Below are 26,738 nucleotides of genomic sequence, written 5' to 3' on the forward strand. Positions count from 1 at the left end.
TCCACCTATTTTGCATAAGGGTCAGTACAGGCAGAAACCTAGGTGTGCCATGGGTTCCCCCAGGCCCCTGGTCAAAGTCACCAAACCAGTTCGTAAGCAGGTACAGGTGTGGCCAGAAGGGTCCTCAGAGGCACTGCAAGACTGCTTTTCCACCACAGACTTTCAGGAATATACAGAAACTGTCACTGCCTACATCTCAAAATGCATCGATGATGTCACAGAGACCAGGACTATCACTGTCCGAGCCAATCAGAAACCATGGCTCACAGGTCAGGTTTAAATGCTCCTAAGGTTGAAAAATGCAAGTCTTCAGAGCTGGGAATTAGGTGAGTCTAAGAACAGCAAGGGCAAACCTGTCACGTGGCATCAGCTACAGCAAAGCTTCAGCGACAGCAGAGATACTTGGAGGCAGTGGCAAGGAATACAAACCATCACAGACTACAAGCCCACTCTGCAGACCGTGGTGACATAATCCCCAGACAGTGTGTGGAGATCCCTTGCCAAAATCAATATACGCAAAGCTCCAGGTCCTGATAACATCCTTGGACGAGCACTGACGGACTATGCTGTGGAACTCACAAATGTCTTCACAGACATCTTTAACACATCACTAGGGTCAGGCCGTCGTTCCCACATGCCTCAAAGCCTCCACCATCATTACTGTACCCAAGAAGTCATCTACCTCCTGCTTTAAGGACTACCGTCCTGTCAAACTGCCCTCCATCATTATGAATTGCTTTGAACGGTTAGTCATGCATCAAATCAAATTATCGCTTTCCCCCAACCTGGATCCATTTCAGTTCGCATACCGGTCAAAACGCTCAACCGATGATGGAATTTCAACTGCCTCTCACTCAGCCCTCACACATCTGAACACTAGAGACTCATATGTCAGAGTGCTGTTCATAGACTTCAGTTCAGCATTCAACACCATCATTCCCCAGCAACTCATTCACAAACTGGATCTGCTGGGGATCAGCACCTTGCTGTATAACGGGCTGCTAGATTTCTTGACAGGAAGACAGCAGACAGTACGGGTCGGCAGCAACACCTCCAGCCCAAGAACACTGAATACGGGGGCTCCCCAAGGATGTGTGTTGAGCCCCCTTCTCTTCATTCTGCTGACCCACGACAAGATCTACTACAGGGGTGAAGTTAACCATCTGGCAGAGTGGTACAGCTACAACAACCTGTCCCTGAATGTGGAGAAGACCAACAGCGACTCTACTTCCTCTGCAAACTGAGAAGCACAAGAGATTCAACCCCCATTATGAGCACCTTCTACAGAGGCACAGTTGAGAGTATCCTCACCAGCTGCCTCACTGTGTGGTATGACTCCTGCACTGGGTTCTACAGGAAAAAATGACAACGGGTAGTGAGAGCAGCCGAGAGCATTGTGGGGACCTCTCTTGCCTCCCTCCCCAGGAGATCTACTGCACCTGCCTCATCTGGAAGGTCCTCTCCATTACAGGTGACTCCACTCATCCCTTCAACAGCGTCTTCAGTTTGCTGCCATCAGGAAGGATACTGAAGAGCCTCCGGGCCAGAACACGCAGACTGAGAGACAGCTTCGTCCATCAGGCTGTCAGGATGCTGACCATCTCTGAATCGAGAAGGGGGGCCCAAGGGTACATCTTTCGCCATCATACAATGCTGTGATTGTAGCCATTCCCCACTTTCTGTGAATGGTACTCATGGCCATTGATCAGTAGGCTTTGATTAGTTGTCATTGATCAATGGTCATAAGAATTTGCATACTAACAATCATGGAACTAACCCCCCAGCACATTGTTCATTCAGTGGTGCTAGTTTCCTTCACTATGCAAATGTACTGTTTATAAGGTTGGGGAAACCTGCAGTCAGCTGAGACTGAAGAAGTCACTTGGATGAGTGACGAAACGTTTCTCCCACTGAAAATGTCCAGATGAACAAAATCAACCTTTTGGGATTTACTTACCTGGATGATTAAGCACGCATCAGGATGTTATTTTATTAATATTTTTAAAATGATAGCGGCACACACGAAATTTTTTTGAAGCACAAACGTTTAACATCAATTTTGTTTGATTTGGGTAATGTGGGGGGGCTGTTTGACCTTTTGACCTTTACATTTTCATTAATATCTTTAAAACAGAAGCAGCACAGATGACAATTTTAGCAGCACAAACCAGCACAAACATAGCACAACTGATTGACACCAATTTTGTTTGTTTCCATTAATATGGGGGGGCTGGTTGACCTTTGATGACCTCTAGAAATTTTTATTAATATCTTTAAAATGATAGCAGCACAAATGAAAATTTTTGCAGCACAAACCAGCACAAACGTTTGACATCAATTTTGTTGGATTTGAAGGAGGTTGGGGGTGGGCAACTTCACTCACATCTGCTGTGTTTTGTTATGTCAGTGATCTTTGCCACATTTTCTTCTGCATGGATGTCTACGTTGTTTGAGTTAAGAGCAGGGTTTATCGAGGAAAATGTTTCATAATATTTTAAAGACTTGAAGATGCAATGAAGTCATCCTAGAGAATGTAGAGCAACACTTAACACCAGTAGGTTGTATTAGAGGGAGAATCCCAACAGCACATTTATCTGGCATCTATGTAACACACACAAAAACATTCTAAGTCTGACCAACCGTCTCAGCCGTGGGCAAAAAGATGACGGTCAATACAATTCTGAAAGGTAATTTATTGACACAATAATAAAAGATAAAACAGTCCAGTGTCCCATTTGCGGATCAAGTAAAAAAACACAGTCCCAAGGCCAGAGCCAGCTATGCCAGTTTCACAGAGACACAAAATAACACCTTCACTATATAATTCATAGCACAAAACCCATCCATCCCAAACATATCAGGTTTCATCACATTACATACCTGCACAGAGAGATAAAATAACACAGCAGTATTTGTACTGTGGGCTACAAGTAGGCTAGTGTATCGGAGCAATCAATTACACCTGCCTCTAATTAGTCCAACCCTATTACAGCCATTGGCTTACCAGAAATGTGACACACACACACACACACGCCCAACCCAGTGCAACTTCACACAATAATATGGAGATGAATTAATACAGGCACATTAGTCTACCATATTACATCTACTCATGGCTGGGTGGCTGAATCAGAAGCACTGTATCAGCTCTCTGTTGTTAGGTCTGAGGTAACAAAGGGGAAAATCCTAATAACATAAAAATATTTTTGACCCTGCTGAACCTCTACTGGCTTTTTCTGCTTTGTTTTGTTTTCAAAATCACTTATTAAATGTAATTTTTTTTAAATTTAATTACATTTACATTGATTTTATATAATGGGGAGGTTTTTTCTTTTTGTTTTCTTTTAAGGTTCTGTTATACCACCTCCCTTCTCATCGATTTTGTTGGGTTGTTACAGGATTGACTAGTTCTTATGAAAAATACCATACTCTTTCAAATCTGAAATAAAAACCTTTTTTTCATGTATTGCTTACTTTGTTATGCAGTGATATTATATTTACTGTTAGTGTGATTCAGATAGGTTTTTTTTAGGGGGGGGGGGGGGGGTTGTCTTGTCTTTCTTACAGCGACATAGTATCTGAAATGTACTGAAATTCAACCACTGACCTGATGTCATGGTCCAGGTGACCCACAGGACCGGCGTTTCCACCCCCGGGCGGAGCCGCCACATTCCTTGATTATTATTGTTCCTTGATAACTTTGAGGTTATGGTACGCACTTTAAGCACCTCTCACCTTTGTTCGCTGTTTCCATCTATTGCACCCAAATAAAGCTTTGTCACTTTTGGTTCCTGCGTCTCCGAGTGCTGCCTGCCTTAGAGTCTGTTTCCCACACTGGCCTCTGGCCGTGACATCTGATTAATCTGGATGGTGTTTTTTTTCTCTTCTCAGTCTATATTGTTTCTCATAACACAGGTATTCCTGTACATAACCCTACGATCTTCAGTCTAAGTTAATCTGCTCTACTTGCCGTGTTGTTTTGCTGTGTCAGTGCCCTTTGCCACATTTTCTCTGTATGGATGTCTGTTAACTTTTTTGTAACAGTAAAGGTAAAAAAAGGCACAAAAAGAGGAAAAGCATCAATCGTGTGGTAGAATATGAAAAATACTTTGTGTGGGATATTTTAATATGGTTTAAAGAAATGTAACTTTATTTTCTGGCATTGCAGATTTCCTTCAGGTCAAATCCGAGGTTAAAGGTCAAATAGAGATTGTTATGGTTCCTAAATTTATGGTTTAAAGAAATCCAACATACAAGATGGCACAACGCTGCTGCCCTTAACAAGCGAAAAAGAGATGAGAGCCCAGCTAAAAGAAACAGAGGAAGAAGAGCATGAACCAAACACATGATGGGCTGTCTGATTCAGGCTTGTCCCTGAAACTAGTTCTGGTAAACTTGTTACTTACTGAGTTACTTAGTAACTCACCCCAGCACCTGATCCAGCACAAAACACAGTTTTTACTAAAGAGAAAATAAGTCATCCTAATCTTAAAAGCTGAGAAGATTTATATCTAAAACTATTGAATTGTTTCAGTTGTAATCCGGGATAATATTAGTCAATTATTTTATTTAGTCTATATTGATTCTGAGCTAAATCTGTGACTGCCCAGACCATCATTAGAAATTAAGTTTTTTTTTTAACAGTTTAAAAGGCCTGGTGTAATTATGAGAGAATTGGGGTCGAAACATCTACTATAGAGCAGCAAAACTGAAAGGAATGTGTGCGGGGGCACCTGTGCACCATTGCATCACGCCTCGCCAGCTTAAAATCTGTGTAGAGTCCTGTGTTTGGAGTTGTTTGTTGATGTGTATGGCTGGCAGAGGCAGAGCTGCAGCCGAGTGTGTATAGCAACCGTGACAGAGATAATAAAGGATGCTAAAAAGCATGAAGGTACACCCGGGTCTGCCGTGGATTTCTTCCAGCATGTTTACATCTAAATGTTTCCTCTGATTTTTGTATACAAAATCTGTTCTGTGTAGACAGTTAGTACAAATAAAAGCTTTCAGTTTTAATGTTTGACTCCTCGTTCAGTTGATGATAAAATATTTTCTGACTTTCAGTAACTATTTTTGTAGATTTAAATGAAAGAGTTTGACAGAACTGCATGTGGTAAAATTTCAACAAACACTCCTAAAGACAAAACAGATCAGCAGAGGGCAGCAAAACACCACAACCACTGGTGTTGGCCCTCTTCCTTGGCCTGATTGAGAGGAACAAAAGGACTTCAGGTTTCCTGTCCAGGTATTTGTCCTTTTTGTCCCCCTTCAGCTACTAACCACAGAAGATGCAATAAAAGCCATCCCAGTCCCTTTGAGATCAATGATAAAAGAAGATATTGTGCACTCTAAAATTTCTCCTTGACTGAGGCAGCTCTGCATAGCTGGAGTTGACTTTGGTGACAGCAGGTTTACAAACAAGGTGATCAGAAATATTTTGATAAATGAAATTTGCCCTAATCCGGTTAAAAGAAATTATATCCTTAAAGAATTTCAGACCATGGAGGTTAAGGCGATAAGAAAAAAGTATATTTCACTTCTTCTTTCCCCTAAAGTAAAAGAGGTTCACTTTAAAACCATTAATGAGGTTTATCCAACCAATGACTTCTTAAGACGGAAATTTAACTTAGATGTGAACACCTGCACATTTTGTGAAAATGATATTGAAAGTCTGGATCACTTGTTTTTCTACTGTGAATCAGTGCACTCCTTCTGGACTGACATGTGGAGCTGGCTACAGTCCAGGAGAATTCAGTTACCACATTTGACGGTGACAGTAATAAAATTTGGAATAATTGCTGAGAATGCAGATTTTGACTTGTTGATTAGGACGTTTTTGTTAATGGGAACATTTTTTTATTCACAAATGCAGATACTTTAAAGCTAAACCATGTATAAACAGATGGCTGAATGACTTTAAACTCTGGGCTAAATCGCTGAAACTTGTGAATAACAAGAAAGCTCATAAACTTGTTTTATTTAACGAGTTTAATCTATGTTAAAAAAGAAACCTCCCTATTTTATAATCATGACTGCCCTTTTTTGTTCATGTTATTTTTTGCCTTTGGTTCAAATCCTTCAATGACTGTTCTCTCTTTTTGTGCTAACTCTTTTGGCTTTGTGTTTATCGTTTTTATTTATTTTTGTTTGTTTGTTTTTTGTTTTCCTTTCTTGCTATAATGCTCAACCGAGGATATTACATATTCGGATTAATGATGGTGCCTTGTATGTTATACTGTTGTTCGTAAATAAAGTTCTTTAAAAAAACAAAAAACAAAAAAAACACAGAAGATGCTCAAAGCATGCTATCACCCACTAGTGGAAAGGAGAATCATGTACCCATCATTTCTCCACCTAGCCACACAAGCAAATATTGACTTACTGATATGCTTATGTTGAAACATGCACTTACATCACGCACCAGTACATCCACAAGAGGAAGGCTACAAACTACAAAAATGTAATTTCTTATACAAATAAAGCTTGTTTAAGCCTTAAAACCTTTGAGATAATTCTTTCTCTGGGTAAATTTAGTAGTGGGAGTTTTTACACTAAGTACGTAGAATGAATGGATTAAATATGTACACTAAAACATTTTAAAATGTTTTTAGTCTCTGGAAATCACTCTGTCCAAAACGCCACTGTACAAAGAAAAAAAACAAACATGTATTAAATGCAATTAAAAGTACAGTGGAACCCCGACTTACGAATACCCCGTTTCACGAAAAATTCAAGTTACGAAGGCACTGAACGGCAATATTTCTGCCCGTGTTACGGCAAAATGCCCGCGTAACGAAATCCGCTGGCTGTGATTGTCTGAGCCTACAATGCCCACAATGCCTTCCGAATCATGTGACAACCCCTTGGCTTCCGTACTTGGGCTTCGCCGTTCCACTTGAACGACGGCTTTGGAGCCCTATAGGGCTTTGGAGTTGACGTCACGCCGCAATGCATTGTGGGAGCGCGGCGCCATTTTCGGGGTCTACGAATCAGTTCTAGTTAGCAATTAGCCTATCGTTCAGCATCGCCTCACTCAAAACGCGCGATGGGTGCTTCGACTTACGAAAGACCCTCGGGAACGAATTAATTTCGGAAGTCGGGGTTCCATATTCAAGCATCAGCAATAGAAAAAAAATCCTCAAAACCAGAAAAATACACAGGAAATATCAACAAGAAAAAGGGAGACAGAGAGAGAGAGAGAGAAACACTTTATAAATGTCAAGAAACTTCTAAAGAATTGTTATTTTTTTATGATTTGACCAATAGGTCACTTTAAAATGTCCAATTCTTTCCATTACCGTTTTACGGAAGAGGATTAGGGCCACTGGAAAAAAAAATCTGAGAAAAAAGTCAGAATTCTGAGATTAAAGTCAGAATTCTGACTTTTTTCTCAGAATTCAGGAAAAGAAGAAAAAAAAAAGACGAGCCCACTTTTTTTTCCCCCAGTGGCCCTAATCCTCTTCCGTACCGTTTTTTTCTCTTAGAGATGCAGTGGGAGAAATGTGTGTAGTTCATGCACACATTAACATCCTAATTCATCTGCTATCATTCATGTACTGCATTATGAATAAACACACTGCAGTATGACCATCATTAATAATATTCAAGAACCAAAAACTGAGGAAAAAAGAAAACATACACTTTAATGAACATCACAATAAAGTATTTTTTCTCCACAAAATTTAAATATGACTAACCAAAAATATATAAAAAACAAATAAACAGTATTCCTACATACACAGTTTAGACAAAAGAAAAGTATACTACAAAGTGTTTTTGGATTAAAATACTTCTTACATCAATGGTCTAAACTACAAACATGTGACCTTGCATCCCTTCCATTAACTGACAGATGGTGTCTACAGAGAAGCGACTGATGCACACTGAAATTTAAGAGTCTAAACAAAGAAAGATGATGAGATTTTCACAGAACGTCAAAATGTAAACTGGCACACGAGTTTGTGACTGTACTGCTGGGTCAGCAGATTCACAAGAAAAAGGTCACATCTGTAAATGATGTTCAAGTAACTTCAGTCAACAGAAAGCGGAAGTGATGGCTTTTTTTCCATAACAACAGTGAAACAACACACGAACAAACCCTCACTCGTACGGGGCACTTTAAACAATAACAACAACAAAAAAAAGAGACATATTCGTGTTCTAATAACATTTAACAGGTTCGATGGCAGCATTTAAAAAAAACCTGCACGCTGCAAAACATCAAGGCTCGTTTGAGTGAAGCTGTTATTAAGATAGCCGAGTAAATGTGACAACATTTTGTGACTCAAATGGATCAATAAATAGAATAAAATGAGATAAAAGAAAAATATTTTAAAGCATTTTAAGTTCCATGCATGCTAATTGTAGGCACAAGTCTTTCTCTTATTTAACACGCGTCAATCAAGTTGATGTGTGGTTCACTGAACATAAAAGACTCCTTTGGTAAACCTCGCAGTGCATTTTGGCTCAGTCCTGTTTTTAACAAAGCTGGGACTTTATGTAAAACTGAATCATTACTGGAACATCGCTATAAGATCTAGAGAGTGTTTTAGAACAGGAAACGGAGCACTCGGGAAAAGACAGAGTCAGCAAATTAACAATTCAAACTTCTCAATGTAAAACTAGTCAATTAAATCATCAAAGAAAGTCATATTTCTAATGCAGGAAATCACAATAGTTGTCTAAAGGCACTGCATTTTCCATAATAGAATTTAAATAGTGAGATAAGCCGGAAAAATTGCTTTACACAAAAGCACAAAGGAAAAAAAAAATCAATATCTGTTATCACTTAGCACAGTTCTGTAGAGGAAATCATAACACGGACTCAGTAACACTATCCAAGTTTAAAAGAGGAGAGACCACCAAGCTTGATATGAGCATGAAGTTACATGACACAGGTCACTGCCATATATCAGTGAAAGCAACATTAAGGCTAAACTAATATATATGTATTCCTGAAATGATAAATATTGCACTTTGTTCCCATGTAACGTGACTTACATGCGAGTACAGGGAAAAAGGCTCAAAGCACTTCCTGGGGCTGTACTGATGTCCATGATCCAGCCTAGTGTGGTGATGCAGCAAAATCTGGATTATATGCAGGCTGAGCAAGAAAGTCTGGAGTTGCAGGTGGAGCACTGGGCTTCGGCTGGGGGTACGGTGGCTGGGGGTATGCTGGCTGCCGGGACATGAATGCAGCCTTGCCATAAGGCATCGGAGGATAGGCAGGACTGACTGGAAAGTGAAAAAGGAGCTTACATGAGACTGAACATGCAGACAGCGCTAAAAAAGTAACCAGAACTGCAGTTCTGTAGCATAAGAAGAAATATTATATGTTATGTTTATTTGTGTTTATTTTCAATGATGACGCAGATTCATCAACTTTACTTTAGCCAGTAGCAGTATTTTACACAACATGACTCACAGAAACAAGCTTCTGCCTCAGAGGCTAAATCAACTTCTGTAGAAATATTTTGTAGATTGAAGCTCCTTTTTCCCCCGAGTCAGGAGCTTCTATTAATTAGGGCTGCCACGATTAGTCGACTAGTCACGATTACGTCGACTATCAAAATCGTCGACGATTGATTTAATAGTCGACGCGTCGTTTGAAGCTTTGTAAGATCCCAAAAGACACAGGAATAAGTAGTAGGATTTAAGAGTGTAATAACGGACTGAAGCAGAAGATGGCAGCACTGCATGTACAAGGATGCCAGCTGCCGTTAGACCCCGAAGAAGAAGAAGCTGTGTCCCAGAATTCATAGCGCAGCCCAGCTCAGTTTACAACAATGGCGGCAGCTAGTTAGTTTTAATATTACTCTTATTATTCTTTCTGGGTCATAAAATAAACGTTTAACATGTTTTCAGGCGAGAATGTAGCTGTGTAAACCTCAAATATCTACTCAGTTTATCAAGACACCACATATTTTCAAAAGCGCTCTGACGTTTTCGGAGACGTCTGTTACCCACTAGCTCGATAGCTAGCCGGGGGCAAGGCTCACTAGAGCCGTGAGAACACCGGACTCCCGGCAGATCGTTTTCAAACCCACCGCCGTCTTTCGCTACTTAGGTTAAACATATATAAGTGACTTAGATAACTTCAAAATGTTATTGTTTGGCTTTTTTTTAGTATTTTATTTGTTCCTGAGTAAATCGGTTTGGCTGAGATTAAAGTTATAGTTTTTACACAGCTGAATAAACATCCAGCAGACAGCTGATTATCAGAAGTGTGAGATGCTCGAGAATTTACTCCGGTGTCCCGTTATATTTTAGATAGCAAGGAGTTTATTAAACTTCACCGAAACAATCTGCAAATTTCATTAAAATTTAATAAACTATCATCTTGTCTTTTTTTTTGGTTAGCACATACCTTAAACACTTAAAGCTGTAAGCTAATGATAGTTATATAAGAGCAGATGCTGCTGGTGCAATAAGCTGCACGTTTTACGTCCAATCGATGATGATCTCATTAGTCGACTAATCGCAAAAATAATCGGTGACTAGTCGACTATCAAAATAATCGTTTGTGGCAGCTCTACTATTAATATTTCCACAGATGCGCAGTTTTGGGTTTCAAAGCCTACCTTTCACCTGGTTCTGCAAACAAATATATTCTCTTTAGTTAAATACGGGCCACTTTTCCAGGAAGCATTTTCAAAAAACTAAGTTTAAAAATAAACTGAGTTGATTCACTTTGAGATAACTCTGAGTTTCCTGTTTCAGAACAGCTGATCAGATTTAGTTCAATCAACCTCGAGTATATTCACCCAGAGTTAAGCATCTGCATTAGTAAAGAGAGAAAGCCACAATCAGTGGAGTTGTGGCATCACGATTCACCATGGCAACAGGTAAATAAAGAGCATGAGAAATATGAAGACCACTCAGTGCTGAGCAGGATACTGATCGTCCCTCTTTCATCATCACTTTTAATGTCTGCTGGAAAGCTGGAATCCAAATGTTGCATTTGATTTTTAAATCAATCTTTTCTAATTATTCAGCTGTAACCTGACAGGGACAAAATGTAGGAACCAGGAACTGATGATAAAAATCTACAGAAACTCATTAGACACAGTTTACTGATGGATCTGTGATATTAGTTACCCAGACAGCAACAGACTCCACCTTCAAGTCAGTTTATTAAATGAAAACCTGCCTTCACAGCAGGTTATGACCATTTTGTTGTTTGAATAATTATTCTCTAAACATTTCTTTCTTTTTTCTTTTCCTTTTTTGTGTTTCTGCCATTACTGGATAGAAATGCATAATGAGATTCTCAGAAAAAATGTTCCCCAGTTTAATCTGTTCTAATCTGATTTCAGCCTTCACTGATAGATAATGGCTCTTACAGCCATAGCACTATCACATTTAACTGAAAAAAGCAAGGCAGCTTTCTGAGTCTTTAATGAATGTAAAATCACATCAGTAGAGACAAACATGTTATAAGAAAAGTCTTAGCTTTTGCAAGGAAACTGGCTGACAGTCTGAAAACATTACTGCTCAAGTTATAGACTATATAGATTTTATTCTGAGCTGATCATAAAACAGTGATGTAATCGCTGTCATCGCTTATTCATGGCTGTCAAAGCTCTCACGTTAATTACACAAAATACCAAAACATCCCATAGCGTTTCAGTTTCTGTAAAAATGTACACTTCCACGCTGTGAATGCTCACAGCGACTTTATGAATAAGAAAATGACTCAGTGTGTCACACAAGTGGTTCAGGTCCAGCAGGACGGGAGGAGTCAGAGAGAAGCTCAGGGTCTGTTCCCAGTAACTAACAGAAAACAGGAGTTTCTCTCAGCTCGCAGTTAACAAACTCAGACTCGTTAGCTAAACCTGCTTCCTGGAATAGGGCTCAAGGCAAATCATAAACCACACTCACTGGCTTCCTGATAAGATGGTGGTGGTCCAACTGTGAATGGCTGTCCATGGTAGGGCGGTGTGAGGATGGGCTGAGCTGGGTAGCCAGGCTGGGGTAGATGGTGGGGCATTTCCTGGTAGGATTCAGGGGGCGTGTTGCTGACCATTGTGACCTGGGTAGTGGCCTCTATCACAGGTGTAAGCAAATAAGTAACAAAAAGTTAGAAATGGAGAAACATGCTACATATTATCCAAAACACCTTTAATGTGTATTGTCATTTATAGGTAATATTCTAATAAAGATTCAAAAATAAATTTTTACCAAAGGAAGGAGAAGAGCAAATGGTGCACTTTGAGTTAAGCTACATAACTTATCATCCTCTCCTTAAGGTCTGCATCAAAGAAACTAAACATGATGTAGTTTGCTTATTGAATATACACAGATTTACACTTTTGAAGTTTACAGAGACTCAAAGAAACTCTTTGAGAGATTTTTATCATCGTCAGAGTGTAAACTGATCTCTGTGTAAGTACAGTGAAAATGAAAAGGCACTGCTTAGAACAGGAAAAAAGAAAACTTGTGGAAAACAAGGTGTCTTTAAACAGGGGGTGTCATCACAACCACTTCCTGTAAATGACGTGGGGTTGTCATGGAAACAGTGAGTCACACAGGGTGGAGCTCTGACATTCCTGGATTTGATCCCATCATGCAGCGGCTTAAGCCAAAGATGCCACATTGTGTTCCTCACTTTATTGTAGCCTCTCTGCCTAACGGCAAAACATTTACGAGCTGACCAAACTGACTGATTTAAAAACATAAACACTGTATGTACATGTTAAATGAACACATGGGATCTAACCAGCACTAAGGGGGTTAAATTAAGATTAAGACATTGTCTATTCATAGAAGTCTAGAGACTCAGAGTTAAATATTCATGTGTGAGGACAATTATGCATTTATGAGTGAATAAACTTTGGAGGCCACCGAACATGCTGTTACGCTCTGAACCTGAGAAGTAGATGGACCTGTGATTGTAGGTTGCACATACATCTGAGCTGTTTTTCAGATGTTTTTGACTAACGTGTTTATTGATGGGGGATATCGATTCTGACATGTCTTAAAAGAAATGCAAAACAACAGCCTATTAATGGGGCTGGTCACAACCAAGCAACAAGAAATCCTTACAGCAACCTAAGTGTTTACTGCTCAGAGGTAGATCTGCAGATTCTTTGCACCGATCACATTTCATGTACAGCGTAAAAACAACACTAGAAACTACAGGCAAGCACAGGCAAGCACAGCCTGCTTATTTAAATAAAAAAGAAATTTTGTCCCAAGTAGAAGGGACCAAAAAAAGCAAATTCAGCAATCATTTGATGGGCAGGGGTGGAGATTAGGAATGTAGAATTATTTAAATGACATTGAAAATGCATGCTTCTCCAACAGATCGCAAAGCAAATTGAGCACTCCCAAAATCCCAGCTCTACGCCTTATCGCCAATCACAGCTGTTCACTGCATCGCAGCCTGGAGGAGTAACACTACATCAAAGACAGGCAACAGACGGTCAAAACAGAAATTAAATGTCTGGAGCAGCAGAAAGCGAGCTTGCTTCCAAAAGCAGGTCTGCTGTTTTGGATTTAGAACAATCATGTTAACCAAGAAGAAATCATCTGCGAAGAGTGCTGTAGATTTGTGTCAGGACCACAAAGCATCACAGCGAACTTATTCAACCACCTGAAAACACACCTGCAAGGTGAAGTAAAAAAATGCAATTGTTGCTAAGGTTAATCATCCAACATCAACTCAGATGTACATAAAAGCGAACCTGTACAGCTCTTCGTGGTATCGCTAGAGCTCACAAAGAAGCACAATCTCATTTGGCCAAGGTAAGTAATTAAGGCTTTAGGTAATATAGCACATTTAAAAACAGAAAGTTTGCCCAAAGTGATAGCCTATAATGAAAAAAAGAAGAGGGCCAAGGATTAAGCCCTGGGGCACCTCACAAGAAAGTGGGGCTGAGGTGGACTTTTTCAACATTAACACTGAAAGTTCTGCAACTCAAATATGAATGAAGCCAATTCAGTGCAGTACCTTTGATGCCAACCAGGTGTTCCACATGGGAGATAAGAATACTGTGGTCAACAGTATCAAACGCTGCAGTAAGATCTAAAAGCACGAGGATGACCGAAATTCCACAATCAGTAGCTAAAAAGAAAAACACGTACAAGTGCTGTTTCAGTGGAGTGTAGCTGTTTAAAACCAGACTGAAAAACTTCCATGATACCATTAGTATCTAAAAACATATTTAGATGGATAAAAACTATTTTTTCCAATAACTTTGAGAAGAATGGAACTTTTGAAATGAGGGATCAGCGCCAGGTTTTTGTTAATAAAGGCTTTACAATTGCATGTTTAAAACCATCAGGAACCACACTGGAAGTAATACTGATATTTATAAGAGCGAGGACTGAGGTTCCAATAGAAGGGAAAACGTCTTTAAAGAGCCATGCAGGAATAAAACATCCATGGGAATAACCTTTCCAAAGTGCCAATGCGGGCACTATATGCAAAGCATCCAAGGGGAAAGAGATTAAGCTCTAAGATCGGTTGAGTACTTTGCTATGAGTTTCCATCACGCAGATACCAAGAATGGAGTGAAAGAATTTATGTTTTACTTTTAGGAAATGAATAAATATCTTATTTGTCCGCAATTAAGTTTTATTTAAGAAGAATATAGCACAATGTAAAGGGGAAAGCAGGGATGTGTTGATGTAATTTTGCATTAAGTTTTTGTACAATTTTCTTTAACCTTACGTATTTTTTTTGCTCAAAGAGAGGCACTGAATTGAAATGAATGATGAGTAACAGCTTTATTACAGCACACATATTTGCAAAGTAGCAGGATCACAGCATGACATGCACATGAAATCTGTGTTATGTGACGTCTCTAAATTTATTATGAATATTTTAAGGCCTAATTTAGTTTATATTGACTAATCGTGATAATAGTAATCCTAAAATTGGGTAAAATGATAAGCATTAGCATTTTGGCTATAATTGTGCAGCCTTAGGGGTTTTGCAATTTCATTACTGTCAAGAAGTGACAAAGTGATGAAAACACAAGGCTTCCTTGCACAGTACCTGGTATTCAACTTCCTACTGAAAATAACAACTGTAAAAAACAAACAAAATTCCCTTTCATTATTAAAATCTATAAAATCTTAGTCTGCATTTTATCCAGCATTACATAATCCTTATTGCTATTAGCATTATTGCTGCTATTATTGCTCCTCGTAAATATTGGCTGACTGGGGATAATAGAATCATTACAGCTATGCTGTGTCTAACAGGTTTGAAATATTGACAATGATTCTCTGGCTACAGAGACAATACTCAGTAGGATCAGTTAACTGCTGGCTCTGATCTTTTCATGTCATTTGAGAAAAAACAAAATAAAGATGCTAGAGTTCAAAGCCCCACACAGCTGTTTCTGAGCGCCTTAAAGTTGGTATTTGAAAAATTGATACGGCTGAGCTCAAGGAATTTAAAGCACTCAGAATAAGCAGAAGCAAAAATCAAGTAAAGACATGACCCCTGAAGTGGAAAAAACAAAAATCACACCAGCATCAAACTTTGGCACAAACTCTAAACAGCAATTATCTCTGATGATGTGTTGACTCATTGCCCTGTAGCATATACGCTCACCAAGAACACCAATGGAAGGCAAAACCTAATCAAACACCAATAAGGAGCTGAAAAGTTTACAAAGCCTCCAATACTGCAGTGATTCTGAAACATTAGGTCAGGGGAGGCTCTGTATCTCAGTTGTTGTGTTTCTTGTCAGACCAAACTGCTGAGGTAATAAAAGTCATGTGGTAGGTGAGCCAACAGTCTACAAACGAGGCCTTCATGGTCTCAGACAAATGCTCCAACTCACCAGTCAATCACTGCAATGTATGAGAAATCACCCAAATGTCAGACTCACACTAATAGGTCCTTGTTCACATGAAGTGTTCCAAGTACTTCATTCATTTGACTGAGCCGGGCACTTTAGGTTTTTGCATATTGCATCACACAGGCAGGAGGTGAAATCCAGCATCACTAATCTTTTTCAGTGTTTGACATGTTTTGTCCTGCAAGGCTCCGACTTACTGTGAATATGGCTCTATTCAGAGGAACTCAGCTGTCTTTTCTAGTTGACTAACAGGTTTGTTCTAGAAGACGGATACATTTCACAGGTTTCAGCAGCTGAGTTACTGAAGACTAGAATGAGAAGTTTTGCCGACAGGAAGCAGAGATTTGTTTAAATAATCATTGACTTGTCAACTAATCAAAGGAATTAAGATTAGTCGACTATGAAAATAATCGTTAGTTGCAGCCCTACCAGTGAGTAAAGATAATCACATTATTGTCTTTGTGGACTTTTTCATCTCTGATAAAAGACATCGAGAAGAAAAAAAAAAAGAAAGTCAACAGCTACTGATGAAAGTTTAATTGGCATTTTCATAGGGTTTTATCTTTTAGCCACTATAAAAACAAATGAGGTGCCTTAAACTCCGTCATGCCACAGTGCCTACTCTTAAGTTTAAGGCATCAATGCATGAAAAGTGTGTTTTGAGAGCTTGAAATATTCTGTAAATACCAAAACGCACAAAACAACAGCCTTCAGATCTATATCTAAGGACTATACTTTGTGTCCGCTGAGGTTTGAGTAAAGTAAAATCCGTCATCAGAGAAAGCGTGTGAGAATCTGTTCATGTATCTGTAACTGCCAATATTTTTTGACTGCAATAACGTTACATTACAATGCACCAACTGTAGTAAATGTAAAGGTGCCTTCCAGAAGTTTCACACGAATGACTAAAGTTGTCTTTGCTCACAACAGAGTACAGTCAAAAAAGCATCACCCAAATTAAAGTACTAGTTCTAGTAATACTTACCACGTTTGTTGCACAGCTTGTACAGGCAGCAGCTGGGGCAGACGCAGCAGCAGAAGATGAGGAATACAAAGGGGATGATGCTCACGCCAACAATGAGAATGAGTAATGTTTTGTTGTTGAAAGCAGTTAACTGATCCTGAAAAGTTTTTTCAGCATCTTTGCTGCTGAAAAAGAAGCAAAGTAAGGATTATGCCCAAAACAAAATAGGAAAAAAACAAAAATAAAACAAAGTATTACAGCTAGGCTACGGTCTGTTTACTGTCAGTTTTCAAAACTTCCAACTATGCAACAACTCTGCTATAGTTGTGTCTGCTACATTTTTTGCAACACTGACTGAAAAACAGGTGTAGGTGTGTTATCTTCCAACAACCAGCACACAGCATGCAAAAGCCCTTTTTCTACCCAGATACCCTGTCAGTCCTCCAGCGAGTAAGCAAAGCAGCACACTGATGAATGTTATGTGAATGAAGGCCTTCGTTTCAGTCTAGTGCACTTTGGCTATATGCTGATGGCCGTGCGCTGGAAGACATTGTGTCCTGTTTTTTATTTAACAGCTACATTACTGCACAGGTGGCCTTAAACACATTTATACTGGGAGAAAAGAGAGATTTAAAAAGAAATCACTTTCTAAAATAGGAAATTGTTAATTTTACACAAACTAGCTAAATGCAGGTTTTTTTGTGGATTGCAGATTGAAAATGAAAACATACCACTCTTCTTGGTGATCTTCATCAAAGCGTTTCGAAGGATCTAAACAACAATATCTGCTGTTGCAGTCCCCACAGCAAAATCCTCTATGGCATTCCTGGGCTTCCTTACCACTGTAGGCCAGGCAGTCGTCCCCTGCTGTAACAGAGCAGACCGAGAAAATCAGAGAGGGGCAGCAAAAGTTAGCTCATTTCAGGTCAATCAATTAGTGACTAAAATTAACTTTTCAGCACTGCAACATTTTGACTTTTAGGGAATTGGTGATTCACTGTCACTGTAGCTCTTGATGGTGTTTAAGTGTACTACGCTGTACAGTGGTGATGTTTTCACACACTTATCTATGCTCAGCCCTGAGTTTGAAACCCTGCTGCTTCCACTTGGTGGTCACTCTGAATGATGTAGTTTGTACTGCTGCTAAATGATCGTTCACACGTTTCTTGTTAATTAGCGGGCAGCTCGAGTGACCAGAATATAGTGGATAAAAAAATATAACCTAAAACATGTGAAAATAGCCACTGACACTGACTGATTGTATATTCTTTTTTAAATGACTTTCATTTCTTTTTTAATGGGTCTGTAACAAACTAATCCTACAGTGTTATTAAAAGGTTTAAAACACAAGCTGTAACTTAAAAAAAGAAAAGAAAAGAAAACATGTCTTGATGAGTTTTATGGCCTTTCATAAAAATGAAAAGTTTTCGGATAATTAGACGCTACGTCACTGACTTCGCCCTAAACGTGATCTGAAGTAACATCACAGACTGCTTGATGGTCAGCGGCTACAAGAAAACACAGCGGCCGTTTAAGGATGAACATAATTAAACTTACCGGATACACAAGGGGCCAGGATCACAAACAGAGCCAACACGACAGCACAACAAAGGCCTGACGCCATGTCCGTGTGTAAAACTTTCCCGGATTCACTCACTGACCCGGGAATCTTCCCCGACAGTTACTCTGATCCGCACAGACTGCTGCACAGATCGTCTATACACGGAGCCGCCTCACTCAGTTCGTGTTCCAGCCCACTGACACACTTATTCCACGGACTGTGCAGAATCACGGGTCTGTAAACACATCATTACACACGGTTACACCATAGACGGTATGAAACCGGTTACGAGCTGCGAACAAAAAGTCTTTTAAGAAATTGTTAACAGAAATGTTTAAAGAGACGAGGCTGCAGACACGAGCGGACCTCCTCAGAGGAAGTTATTCTTCCCTCTTGTCGTCTTTTTCCGGTGAGTTATTGAGCTGATGAAAAAAATAAATTTTTTCTCTTTTTTACAATTTAAACTAATGTAAAAATTATTGCGTATTTTATTTATTCGGGTATCCGAATAGTAATATTACCCAGTGATAACTAGCTTGAATACCAGTGACCATTGTTAATTATTTTACACTATCTTATTACTATGCATTTTAAAAAATAGTTTACAGACTTGTAATTCGCAATATTTCAGAAATAATCTACATTTAACTCTTTGCTGTTTCTGACAAACCACCACAGTGAGATGCATTTTTACCTAACAGTTAAATCATCAAGTTGTTTTTAAAATTTAATATTTTGCCTGTAGTATTTTACCTGTAGTACCTGTAGTAGTATTTTTATAGTACAGTGTAAATGTTTTGAGCCACTTGTCATTTCATTATGTTGGGGAAATGGGTGTAGCGATGTTTTTGAAAAAGTGCTTACACATGTGCAAGTATACGGTATATAAGGCAAAAATAATGTCTGTATAATTCTAATTATTATTCAGTACAGCCTGAAATAAGGCAGCTTTCATGTAAAGCTCTGCAGGCTTTTTGAAGGACATTCAAAGCTTTTATTTGCATGTTGGTGCTTTTTGTTCTGTTCTCAGTCAAGATGGTCCCATACTGCTTCCACACTGCTAACCAGGAATGCTTTTACTGCCTTGACAGTGTATTTGCCATCATTGTCATACTACATAATGAAAATACTGCCAATGAGACACTTGAATATTGTGTTTTGTCTCTGCATTTATTATTTCGTCAGTTTGACACGATCCCCTGCACCACCTGCTGAAATGCAGCCCAAAGCATGAAAGAGCCTCCACCATGTTTTACAGATGTGTTTTACATTCACTGTTGTACCTCTCTCCTGACATCCTCCATACATACTGACAATTTTAAATTTGGATTCAGCACTCCACAAAACCTGTTGCCACTGACTTTCTGTCCAGTTTTATGTGTAATTGAACATAACTCGGACTCTTTGCCCACATTTCCCTTCCTTAAAAATGGCTTCTTGACAGCCACCTTTCCACTGAGACCATATTTAATGAGGCAATAGCTTAGTCTCTAATGGTGTTGTGCTTTCATTGAGACAGAATATTAACCAAACAAATCCAGAAAAAAGTATGCATCACATAAAACTTAAAAATTAATCTGCAAGTCACTGAGTGAAATAAATAAGATCCCCAAGCAAAACATGACTTAGTGCTTTGTGGAGAAACGCCTGTGTGCAGCACAGGGGTTGGACATTTCTTACACTTGGCAGGCTAAGTGCAGATGGAACAGAGGAACAGTTTAAACGGCTCAAATAACTCAGTATGAGTCACAATGTCTCAAATGTAGCCATGGCTACATCCATTTGCAGTGAATAATGTATAGATGAACGGTTTCACATGACCGTTTACAAGTCATGTTCAGACAACGATGTTGATGTTTGTTATATTCGATGGCTGGTATTCAAGGCCGTGGCGACGAGCAATGGCTTTCTTTCTCCAACTGTTGCACATGGTCACATGTAGAATGAGACACAGCAGCTATTGCCACCATTCATTCAGCTACTTAGCCAGTAGGTGGATGAGTCACTGTTTTGTCTTTTGTGTTTTTGTTTAAATGGTTTACTAGGCTTTTATTATGCAGTAGCTGTTACTGCATAACTGCATGTTATGTCAACAACATATATGTTTTTTGTATACAAAAACTTAAAACCACAGATACAGATAAGAACACACTGTCTCACTAAAGTAGCATATTCTCCAAACCTTTGTTAAAATCAAATAAGCAAACAGTACAAAGCTTTAAACTGTTTCACAATTTCTTTTTATTTTATCATGAAATTATGTTAAAGCTCATGCTAAGAAAAGTTTCCAACCCAGTTCAAGAAAATGGAGAAAACCTCCATTAATCTTATAATCAACCATACAAAGAAGATGGAAAAGCAATAGAGAATGCACTGATGCATGCTCAGGCATCCAGGTAAGTAAATCCCAAAAGGCTGAATCTGTTGATCTGGACGTAGCGTTTTCAATGGGAGAAACATTCTCCTTCAGTCACTTGGATGAGTGAGGAAACATTTCTCCCACTGAAAACGCTACGTCCAGATCAACAGATTCAACCTTTTGGAATCTAGAATGCAAATGATGGTTGATAAATAGCTATGTATGCAATGTGACCACTGGCTAAGTTAGGCCAATTCATAGCCAGTGGCCTCAAGGAACTTTATATTGCATGGTAAAGACCCTGCAATATAAAAGAAACCCCCAACAATCTAACGATCCCCTCTGAGCAAGCACTTGGCGACAGCGGGAAGGAAAAACTCCCTTTTAACAGGAAGAAACCTTCGGAAGAACCAGGCTCAGGAAGGGGCAGCCATCTTCCACGACTGGTTGGGGCATAGATGGTACAAAACATGGACATAGCTTGTTCGTTGGAAACATGAAGCCAATACAGAAGAACCTTAAGTGTTCTTCTGTATTTGAAGAGCCTGGATTTGCTGTCTCATTTTATCTTTTTCATTTTGAAAAGTCTGTTTCAGGTCACACATGCTCCTCATTGCAGCATCATTTTCTAATCTGAATGCCTGGTTGTCCGTTTGGAGATTTTCAACTTTTAGCTGCAATTCCAGCTTCTCTTCTTCATACTCTTCAAGCTGAAGGTGCATTTCTTCTCGCAGAGCCTGTTCATTTAGTCTCATTTCCATCCAACAATCATTTATCGTTTTGGTAACGTCCATCCGACAATCATTGATCGTTTTGGTAAGCTCCTGTTCCAGAGCTTTGTTATATTGCCTAATTATATTTTTCTCATCTTCAGAGCTTTCGAGTTGTTTGAGAAGCTCTTCAATATTAGTTCGGAATGCCTGGTTGTCTGTTTGGAGATCTTCAACTTTGAGCAGCAATGTTATCTTCTCCATTTCATACTCTTCATGCTTACGGTGCATTTTTTCTTGCAGAGCCTGTTCATTTTGTCTCATTTCCTTCTGACAATCAGACAACTTTTTGGTAAGCTCCTGGACTTCCTGTTCCAGAGCGTTGCTTTGTTGCTTTATTCTGTTACTGTCATCGTCAAAGGATTTGAGTCCTCGCGAAACAGATTTGAGCTCCTTGACTTCCTCCTGAACAGCAATGATTTTTGCTTCAATTTCTTGTTTCAGGTCTTGGTTTTGATTGTTCAGAGACTCATTTTCCTGCTTTAATTCCTCATACAGTTCCTTAAATTCTTTGAAATTTTCCAGGCTTGCGTTTGCCTCATGGATGTCAGTTTGGAGAGCCTGGATTTGTTTTCTCATTTTATCTTTTTCCTTTTGAAAATTCTGTTTCAGCTCACACATGCTCTGTATTATAGCATCATTTTCTAATCTGAATGCCTGGTTGTCCGTTTGGAGATCTTCAACTTTTTCCTGCAATGCCAGCTTCTCCATTTCATACTCTTCATGTTTACAAGGCATTTTTAAGTTGTTTTTAAGTTTCTCCAGAGCACTTTTCCATTCTTGATCATTTTGTTCATAAGCACTCTCCTTTGCTTGAACTTGTTGTCTCAAAGCTTGATTTTCACAGTGCAAATAGGCAACGCAATAGTTCAGCTCTGAATTCTCCAAGCAAAGCTTCTCATTTTGCAGTTGTAGTTCCCTTTTTTTCTTGTTTTTAGAAAACCCATATTCTTTGAGAAGCAGTTCAATGTTTTTTCGGAGGTTTTCGTTCTCATCTTTGAATTCCCTCACTTGCTGGCGAAGGTTTTCATTCTCTTCCATCACATCACTGGGAATGGAGGGGGACTCAGACATTTTTGTAATTTAACTAAAGTTAAAATCTACTACTACTTACAACAGTACTAACTGTGTTCCTTGTTCACTACAAAAAAGTGTCTCAAATTACAGTCAAGTGTATAAGCTGTTGCCTGTTCAGTGAGGTTATAACTGAATGGACGTAGGGTTTGGGTTACTAAAGGAAGCCTGTTTAAGATCAAAGGAATTCTAATAGAATGTGATGAGTCATGCTGATGTCATAAGAAACATGTGATGTCACAATGAACATGTCAGATGAAATGATGGAAAAAATAACAATAGCATTATCTGGTAAATTGATTAATGATTCCGTGATCTTTGAACCTGTAATGGACTTTATTAAAAAATTTAACAAGTGAATAAAATGTTTTTAGATAAATGTGTATTTTAATGAAAATTTGCTGAGCTCTTTTGTGCAGGATTGTGATGTGTGCATTGTGCCACATTTAAATCTGGCACAATGTAGACTTTACTTTAAAAATAAAGTAAAACAATTTATGATAAAGTTAAAAAAGTTCTGTATTGGCCTTTCACTGCTCTAATTTCTGAAAGACAGAAATTAGAAATTTGTACCAGCAGTGTCATCCTCTGAATGCTTCATCACACTGTGAGTTGTGTTTTTATCCTTCAAGACTGAGCTGATGGAGAACAGGGTTTTTTAATGTATTTATTTTACTTAAATTCACCAAGTCATCATCATTACCTCAACTTGAGTTCATAGATGATCCAGTTTTTGTTTTTTTGTTATTAATGGTCAAAAGCCCAGAATTCAATGCAGTTATCAAAGCCGTATTAGATGACACACTCCTAACATCTCTTATCAGTTTCAACCAGACCTCTTCAATACGTAAGAAAATCAAATTGTCTTGTTTTACAACTGAAGTTTTCTGCAAGTGAGATTGTTGTCACCAGGGCCACAACCCATTAACTCTCAACAGGTAACCACACCATTCTTCGTTCTCGAGAATGCACGTGGGAAGGGTCTAAGCTGCGCTGGGCAGATCGTGTATTTGCTGACAGCCAGTTGTACCTGACTCTCAACCAGAATGACATGTGGACAGCCCACGTACAGGAGGCGGTGGCCATCAAAATGGTTTGGGACCAGGAAGTGCAGCAAACAAGAGCAGAGAGACTCCATCTGCAGGAGGGATGCGTCAAGCTGATGAAGCATTTGAACCTTTCTGAGAAACAGTCAGGTATATTTTACTTCAGGCTGTTTTCCTGCCTGCTTTAAGCGCTGCGGAACAAAATCAGTTCAATAAAGTGTTGAACTTAGAGAAGCTTTTTTACTCCTGCTCCGACTGCCCTTTTTAAACTTGTCAGATTCTCCAACAATAACTGTAATAACATTTTTATAAGCAACCCATAAGTATAATATGCAGTAATTCATGTCTGAATACAAAAATAATAAAATATTTTCAATGACATGTACTTGAATGATACACTGCTCTTCAAAAGTCTCAAGCCGCCCCTCATTTATTGTTATATGTTTCTAGGAAAATGGGAAATAAGTGCAGTGACTTATTGAAATGTACATTTCTACAAATCTGTGCACTTCTAACAAGCTTGAAAGTCAATATTTGGTATGACCACCTCTATTCTTCAAGATTGACTCCTTTGTTCACAGTGAGTCATTATCTGGAACAAACACTAAGCTGATATCTTTAACTCCTTTGAAGTGATTACAGACCAAAAAAAATGAACATTTGAGTACTTACATTTCCATCACAGTTGGGCAGACTTTGTTAAGAATAAGAAGACCATGTTACTTGGTCAACTTTGATTAGCCTGCTACTGTAGAAAACATCCTTACTTTATTATCCTATCCTATTACCTATTATCCTTACTGTGTCATATTTTATTTGAGGATATGCTGAAATTCCTTATCCACAAACAGGACATTTATTTATTTAATGCTAATCTTTTTAAAATGCAGAAAATGCGTAATAATGTATCTCATAATCATTTCAGTTGTTTAGTTTTAAAAGCCTCTTTGAAAGTAGTAGTAAAGGAATGTAGTACAGTGCTGTGCAAAAGTCTCGAGCCACCCCTCATTTATTTGAAGTAGGTGCAACGATTTATTCAAACATGCGCAAGCGTGCACGGAAAAAAAAAAAGCCAAAACCAGTTTGTCCAAATGTAAGAAGCTTGAAAGTCAATATTTGTTATGACAACCTTTATTCTTCAACACGCGCTGAACTCTCTTAGGCAAGCTTTCTGGTCATTTCTTTAAGTAGTATTCAGGAATAGTTCTCTGGGCTTCTTCTAGTGCACCACTGTGGGTTTTTCTATATAGGTGTGTTTTTACTCCTTGTCCAGCCAATGTCCAAAGAAAAACTTTGAACGCCTGGACTTGAACTGTTGTTAATGACCAGACAAGAGTCTGGCTTGAAATACAAGATAGAAACAAATAAGGGGCAGCTCAAGACTTTTGCACAGTTATATATGACACTAAAACAGAAAAATGGGCATGTACTTAAACAAAACAACTTTGTTTCATGCAGTTACAAGAGTTCACCTCCACATACAGGACATACGTGTTTTGGAGCGGAAATTTTTTTGTTGACTGTCGGGTTACAAATTTAACATATTTTCTTAGTTCCAGGAATTACTACAGGTTCTTTGTGTAAATAAAACTGATTTTAATGGAGGAATTTATGTTGCCAGACTTTCCTTTTTTTGTGAAACAGATAAGTAACTGAAAGAAACTAGAATAATAAAAATATTTTTGTCATGTTCAGAGGGTTTAAGTTGTTCCAGAATTCTTTTCAGCTCCTGAGCTTGTTCTTGAAAAGCACTGTTCTTTGCTTCTTCTTTTAGAGCCTGGTTATGATCTTTGAAAAATTCATTTTCCTGCTTCATCTTACAATATTTTCTCTCGCTTTCTGTAATTCTCTATCATTTTTTTTGCCTGAAGATCATATTGAGAAGCCAGGATTTGATGATGCATTTGAGCTTTTTCCTGCTGAAAGTCGCTTTGCAGCTCACACGTGCTTTGATTTCCATCATCATTTTCCTGTCTGAAAAATATTTGCAGACCAGTGCTTTACTGAAAAGACATCTGGTTATAAGCTCATGTTTTACCAACTAATGTTTTATATGACAGACCTAAAACTTACACTTTTGCTCTGATAAACAGTTCGGCTACATTCTCACATCATATCGTTTATTTGCTGGGTGTGACAACTAAGTTCCCCTTCAAAGGACGTTTTGGTAACAGCAGCTAACAGTGTCAAAAACAGCAGCACTTACTGAGAGAAATCCTGAAGAACTCAGCTCAGTATCATTGTCATCAGACAGAAGTAAGCTTCTTTAACAAAGTAACAGAAACACACCGGCCATCTGCAGTCATTATGGGGTACAGAGGGTTAAGTCTGACATCACCATCTTCAAATTCCTCAAATATGAGCGATCCCTCTCATGTACTCATTTTTAATCTTGTTCATTCTGCTTACTTTATATGAATATGGTAGCATTTTCAATTCCTCCACTTCCGCCTCGACTTCCTGTCTTTCTGTTAGTGGCACCATGTCCAAACCATGCATGACAGCAGGTCTGACTATCATTTTTTAAGTCTTCCCTTTTATGTCTTGCTGCTCATTCATCATGCTTACACCTGTCACAAGTCACCACTAATACTTGTCTTCATCCTGTCTGCATCCTCTTTTTTACGTCTCTTCTGGACTGTCCATTGCTTAGGATGGTTGACGCCAGATATTTAAACGCATCTACCTTTGCTACCTTTGTTCTTTGCAACTTTACTGTTACACCTGCTCTCTCTAATTCACACTCGTGTATTCTGACCTTCGTTCCTCTTGTCTCCAGTGTATACCATCACGTCTCCAGGCTCTTTTACACCTGCTCCTTATTCTTCTACAGATCACAATGTCATCTGCAAATATCAGGTATACCATGGCCTTGTGCGACTCGAACCAAAATGAGTACATTTAATCCAAAGCAAATAACCCCAGGCAAACAGATAAGTGTGGGTGAGGAGCTGGCTAAGATGGGACAATGACTTTTAGCCATTTTTCCCTGTGAAGGAAAAAAGATTTCAAACTTGCATGTATATCTTCTCGCCAATAGTATTAGATACAAATAAGGCTTTCATGAAAACACTGAATAAAAATGATACATATTTGCTAAATTAGGATAAAATAGAAGGCACAGAGTGATACTAAATGGAGAGCCATTTGTA

General features: G+C 38.8%; 1 protein-coding gene across 2 annotated transcripts; it reads right to left on the reverse strand.

The window, feature by feature from the left end:
* Positions 1–7,620: 7,620 nt before the first annotated feature.
* On the reverse strand, positions 7,621–18,717 carry LOC146387720 (uncharacterized). Of its 2 annotated transcripts, none has more exons than XM_084929554.1 (5): positions 18,334–18,717; positions 17,508–17,643; positions 16,798–16,958; positions 11,878–12,042; positions 7,621–9,231 (listed from the first exon to the last, which is right to left on the reverse strand). In XM_084929554.1, exons 1-5 carry the CDS (start codon positions 18,398–18,400, stop codon positions 9,062–9,064), a joined length of 699 nt encoding a protein of 232 aa, XP_084785680.1. In that variant the 5' UTR covers positions 18,401–18,717; the 3' UTR covers positions 7,621–9,061. The 2 variants fall into 2 exon arrangements, with proteins under 2 accessions (XP_084785680.1, XP_084785679.1); XM_084929553.1 differs by having other exon boundaries at positions 16,798–16,961.
* Positions 18,718–26,738: the final 8,021 nt, after the last annotated feature.

The sequence above is a fragment of the Perissodus microlepis genome, chromosome 5 (assembly GCF_051167445.1).
Source record: "Perissodus microlepis isolate ML-2025 ecotype Zambia chromosome 5, ASM5116744v1, whole genome shotgun sequence".
NCBI lineage: Eukaryota > Metazoa > Chordata > Actinopteri > Cichliformes > Cichlidae > Perissodus > Perissodus microlepis.

What these genes read in the sequence shown, in the direction of transcription:
- LOC146387720 (XM_084929553.1), bottom strand. Translation starts at nt 18,400, where the DNA reads ATGGCGTCAGGCCTTTGTTGTGCTGTCGTGTTGGCTCTGTTTGTGATC. An exon ending in CCTGGCCCCTTGTGTATCCG is followed by an intron (nt 17,644 to 18,333) that starts GTAAGTTTAATT and finishes GCTCTGTTACAG; the next exon opens with CAGGGGACGACTGCCTGGCC. An exon ending in GAAGATCACCAAGAAGAGTG is followed by an intron (nt 16,962 to 17,507) that starts GTATGTTTTCAT and finishes CTTCTTTTTCAG; the next exon opens with CAGCAAAGATGCTGAAAAAA.